Here is a 5,796-nt window from a genome sequence, read left to right as displayed (position 1 = left end):
AGTTATTGACCCTTATTGTTTTGATAATATCATTGCCTTAAGAAGCTCATAATGCGATATGCGCTTATCAATCTTTTTTAGTTTATTATGAGATTTTCAATTGAAGTTATCTTTTGTCAGTGTGCACCTTAATATTTGGAAATTCAACGAGTCTCGATTAATCTAGTTCGAATTGGATCAATCCACTAAACAATAAAACTTTTTTCTATCATAAAATTTCTCCATTCACAACTCGAATTTGTTAAATAAATAAGCGTCAGACTGATTAGCCTTATTGATTCTTTGAAGTTATCTTATCTTAATAATGAAAATGTTCCAAAAAGGAAATACAAATTTTACGTGCTTGCATTGAACTTGTCATGTAGTATAGGTTGTTAGGCCGATTTTGCACACCCTCAATTGGGCCGGACCAACAGAGACTGGGCCTGATCTAGTGGACGGCCCAGGATTGAGGAAACGACAGGGGCTTCGAGATTTCAGGCCCAGAGATCAATGTCGAAAATTTCGGAATCAACGGACGAAACTGCTATTTATCATAAATGTTGGGCTTTCTTGCAAATTCAATCCCTTCATATTCATAGATCATCGGCGCAGGCAAATCCATTCTCAGTGTTCCCCAGCGCAGGAGTATCCATCCCTCTACGATCCCCTGTACGGACTCGCCGGAACCGAATCCGTCATCGGACCATTGACGGAACTGAGCAGAACTGAACTGAGCAATCTTCATGGCACGGCAATAACTTCGATCCACCCAACTTCTTCACTGCAGAAGCCGAAAGATGAGCCTCGAGCCCTTCAACAGGTGATTTTTTTTCTCGGTTCTTTGAAGCAGGATCGCCGTGATTGATTCATTACAGCTGCTTTCTTCCTATTGCGGTTCTGGTTTTTGTCCCTATCCACCTGAACTGTTGCTGTGGTGATCGGTGGATGAATTGGCTCAGGTTGGTGAAGCTCGCAGCGCGGGCATTCTACGATGATATATCGACTAAGGGAGATAATCAGCCGAAAACGGGGCGGAGCGATAACCGTGGGATTGCTGTCGTGGTGCTCGATGCTCTTACAAGGTATTGTTTGCTTGCTGCATCGGTTTTGAGGAAGAAGTAATTCTTATGCGCTGGTGGTGTTGCTAAATTCATGTGGAAGTTGAGGTCAACCATAGTCAATTTAGTCTTTACCGAATGCTAGAAGAGAATTTGGATGTCAGCGAAGCGAGTGATGGACTGTGAAGTGCCTTTGAATTTGAATGAGTAAGCTCGGGTTGCACCTTAGTTGGGGCTTCCATTTTTTTGTGGCAAACTTTCCTACTCGTGACTCTTGACAGCAAATTCTCGACCGGTTGCAAACCCTTTCATGGATTATATCTTGTAATAATGGTTTGCTATCTTTCTTCGGCATGTGTTGGAGTTACTTTCGCCACTAACAAACTAAGCTTTTAAGTTGTTAATTACGGTTGGATGTGCACTATTGCAAAACACAGCTTGATGGTTTTATAAAATCTTTTATGTTTTCAGACGACAATGGGTTAGAGAGGAAGATTTGGCAAAAGATTTGAAGCTGCACACAAAGCAGCTTCGTAGGACAATTCGATTTTTTGAAGAGGAGAAATTAATCGCCCGGGAACACAGAAGAGAAGTTAGTGCTCTATTTCTATCTCTTTGCCTTCTGGGGCTTCCCGTTTCTGCTCCCTTCTGGTGTATCTGTGATTTGAACCCCGTGCATTACTTTCCCAGCGTTCCATATTTCAAAATATGTGTTGAGCCCTCCAAGTTAACTTGAATTGCACCAGAGCCTGTGTGAAACAGGCATTTTACATAATAAGGTCTGATTTGTAGCTATGCACTGAGCAACTCTCATTCACATTAGATTTTAAAGGTTGATACATCTAGTTTTGTTGTATCTCATTTTTACTGGCCAATGCAATGCATAGTTTTGTGACTGAAATAGGCCGTGACTTGCTCTGTTCTTTTTAGTCTTGTAGAGGAATGCCACCCATGGGATGTCTCATTTGAATTTCTATTTCTCTTCGTATGCATTTCTATGTTATGGGGGTTAGATAAATTTTCCCCTAATCTTTTTTATGGTGCTTGGTATCTCACAGACAGCTAAGGGTGCCAAGATATTTAGTGCTGCAGTAGCTGCCACTGCTGATGGTCATCATACGAAAGAGGGGGAAGAGAAGGTTAAGCTGCACACTCATTCGTACTGCTGCTTGGATTATGCTCAGGTTGCTCTCTCAACACAGGATCTGTTTGATGTGTGACAAAAAGGGGATTTGAGATATCTTGTTGTGCTTTTTCCTGAACTGTTGGGTGAACAAATCTTTATTGATGTGTGATTTGGATCCCATGTGAAACTGTTTTTGCAGATATATGATGTTGTTAGATACAGATTGCACCGAATGAGGAAAAAGTTAAAGGATGAGCTGGAAAACAAGAACACGGTTCAGGAGTATATATGCCCTAACTGCAGCAGAAGGTTTCTACTCGCTGCAATTTTACATTTGTGCATCTGGCTGCTGCTTTATACGGACACACACTCATAAATTTCTGGTTGTTATCTTGAAAAAATTTGTGAAGTATTCATGATTTTATCTAGAGATTACTGTGCTCAGATACACGGCGTTGGATGCATTACGATTGATCTCTCCAGATGATGAATATTTTCACTGTGAGAACTGCAATGGAAAACTTGAGGCAGAGAGTGACAAGATAGCAGCTCAAGAAGCAGGAGATGGAGATGACAATGCAAGAAGACGTAGGCGTGAGAAATTAAAGTCTATGCTTCAAAAAATGGAGGTTGGTTCATAAATTTTCCATTTCTTTAGTTTGATTCCTTGATCAAGTATCGCACTGCTGTTTTCAAGTCAGTCGCCTATCATGATGAACTTTGATCAATTATTCAATTAGTTAGCACAGGAATAGAGATATCAGTAAATCATAGTGAGGTTCTTTCGTAATGCCTACTCATATTATTCTGATTTACCCTTCTCTGAGGCTTAGATTAATTGGATTTTCTGCACTCATTCCATGTCTGCTCTGATTCATGGCAGCATTTGCATTTGATGATACTGGTATGTAAGTGTGACAATTTGATGCTTCATTTGACTCTCATTAGTAGTGGCATACTGTTTACTGGACCCTAATGAAACTTGTGTTCTCCTTAATTCAACTATAAGACTCCACAGGTCCTCCTATTCAAATCTCCAATATACCCTCCCTAGAGTCTCAAAGTCTGTTCTCCACTTTTCACTTCAGCTCTCTTTATTTGCTATCCAATGTAGGACTGACTTTAGCAATGTCAGTGGCAAGGCATCAGATTATGGATGATAGGTGGAGTTATATTGAAATTCTGAACCAGGTTTAGATTATTAACTCTTTTCGATAGTGGTCTTCGAAGGTCCTGGGTTCAATGGCAAAGGTATAACTTTAGGGGAGCCAGTCATAATAGGAAAAAGGTTTATGTTGGGGATATAGCTTAATTGGTCCATGTTTTGACAATAGAATTGTGCAAAATGCCATGTGGTATAATTATTCCTGAAGGATTTTGGTTGGTTCTTTCTATATTAAATTTTTTTGACTTTGTAAGAACCTAACATATGATGGCTTCTAACCTTTTAACTGCTTATGCTTCTCATTCAATCATTCTGATGTTGATAGTAAATGACTCCAGGAACAGTTAAAACCTCTAGTAGATCAACTCACCAGAGTAAAGGATTTGCCTGTTCCCGAGTTTGGGAATCTTCAAGCATGGGAAGCTCGTGCACATGCCGCTGGACGTGGAGGTCTTGGTGATGGTAGTTCTAATGATCCTTCTAAATCCTCTCAAGGGCTAGGCTATGGTGGAACCCCGATGCCATTTCTCGGCGACACGAAGGTCATTTACTTTGGAATCCCTTATTTTCTCTAGATTAGAGGATACTGCTTTTGTCCTTGGATCTACTTCCATTGTGGCTGTACCATATTAGTGTAGGATTTTACAAACTGAGCAACTCATTCTGCACAGCTCTCTTTAATGGATACTGAGCTAGTTATGCATGCATTTTGGCAGGTTGAAGTTGCCTTTGCTGGTCTCGATGGGAAGGATGATGTTAAATCCGAAACTGTTAGTGCATCTTTGAAAGTTTTGCCTCCATGGATGATAAAGCAAGGAATGAACCTCACGAAGGAACAAAGAGGAGAGGTTAAGGAGGAAGTTAAGATGGATGGCACCTCAACATCCTCTACATTCTCAGATGACAAGAAATCATCAGTCGAGACTGATGATAAGAAGAGTATACAGGCATGTGCAATTAGTGCAAGATTCGATATTTTCTTTTATATTCTCTCCAGCTGCAAATTCCTTCAACTTGCTCCTCATTGTATTGCAGGACGAGTATGTTAAAGCATACTATGCTGCGCTGCTCAAGAAACAACAGGAGCTAGAAGAAGCTGCAAAGAAGCAGCAGGAGTTATCAAGTTCGAATGCAGCTAATGGCGATACTGGAACATCTTCAACTCGGCAAGTTGGCATGAAGTTGAAGCGTGAAGACGATGAGGGAGATGAGGACGTTGAATGGGAGGAATCTAATGTGGCCGGTGAGTACTCGCGTACAGTATCTGTATTTGGGTGGGCCAATCATCTGCTCTCTCAAAGGACTTAAAAGTGAACGATAAAGCTGATATAGTCCTTAAAGAATGAAAGCATAGGCTTGATAACAGCAGATACCAAATTGAATCGCATACTTTACTTGGCTCTAAATACCATACCTTTTTTTTTTTTCCCAGGCAATACAAACGAGAATTACAAGGTGAATGACTTGAATGTGCAAGCCGAACCTTCAGGGGAGGATGAGGATGAGGACGACATAGACTGGGAGGAAGGTTGAAGACGGGCATTGAATTATGTCCATCTCCTTTCTAATGGCACGGCTAATTGACATATTGTCATTTTGACTCCATATTCTTAACCCCCTTATACCTTTTTATTGGGGGGGGGGGGGGAACCAACGATAGAACAGTTTTATACCCTTTCTTTGGCTGTAGTAGTAGTTCCTCGAGTCATTCGTCTTTGCAGCTGTCTAGATCCTTTCTGAGGATATCGTGCCGGACCCTTCAAAATATATCCTTTCCGTAGTGAGGGATTCTGGTGAATTGTTGTAGAAATCCCTCTTTCGCAGTATTCCGTCTTGAAACGTGATGATTATTAGATAGGAATGATCTGATTGCAACGGAAGACTATCCTTTCCTCCTTATCGTGTCTTTTAGTGCTGTAAACTGTACCATCACTAACATAATAACATCTGCTAAATCTTAATTGGGAATGTAATTTCACAACATTACATGATAATCTCGTTCTGCTTATGCTATTCGATGGTGCCGATCAGGGCATGGGATCCATCAAGAATGTGCTGCACGCACACTTTGCGGATGGCAAGGTGGTGGTGGTGGTGGTGGTGGTGAGGGATGGGAGCGTGTAGGTGGGGTTGACTTTTCTTAGTCGGTTGGTAATGAGGAATGGCCAATCTATTTTTTTGCCATTTATGCCAACTGCTCCTTTGACTTTACTCTGTACTTTATTGGAAATTGAATTTGACTCTATGCCCTTCATCCTTTGTAAGGGTGCATTTCGTGCGGCTTTAAATCCCAAGCGAAAGTTTAACTCAATTTTTCGATACGATAAAGTCATAAGAAAACATCACGAAACATGCGAAGGAGTTGCGTTCAGTTAACCATTTTTTGTGTATTGAGTTGCCGTTGATATCTCGAGCAGACTATCGATCGTGATATCATGACAAACGGACCTCAGAGCTTATTAAAG

General features: G+C 40.9%; 1 protein-coding gene across 1 annotated transcript; it reads left to right on the top strand.

Annotated features, from left to right (window-relative positions):
* Positions 1-592: 592 nt before the first annotated feature.
* LOC116215331 (general transcription factor IIE subunit 1-like) lies at positions 593-5,317 on the top strand. Its single transcript, XM_031551002.1, has 10 exons — positions 593-802; positions 942-1,064; positions 1,512-1,632; positions 2,099-2,224; positions 2,366-2,475; positions 2,612-2,795; positions 3,670-3,873; positions 4,048-4,278; positions 4,367-4,574; positions 4,764-5,317. Exons 1-10 carry the CDS (start codon positions 780-782, stop codon positions 4,862-4,864), a joined length of 1,431 nt encoding a protein of 476 aa, XP_031406862.1. The 5' UTR covers positions 593-779; the 3' UTR covers positions 4,865-5,317.
* The last annotated feature ends 479 nt before the right edge of the window (positions 5,318-5,796 follow it).

Source organism: Punica granatum, chromosome 7 (genome assembly GCF_007655135.1).
Source record: "Punica granatum isolate Tunisia-2019 chromosome 7, ASM765513v2, whole genome shotgun sequence".
NCBI classification, from domain to species: Eukaryota; Viridiplantae; Streptophyta; class Magnoliopsida; order Myrtales; family Lythraceae; genus Punica; species Punica granatum.
This window is presented reverse-complemented; position numbering and strand designations above follow the sequence as displayed.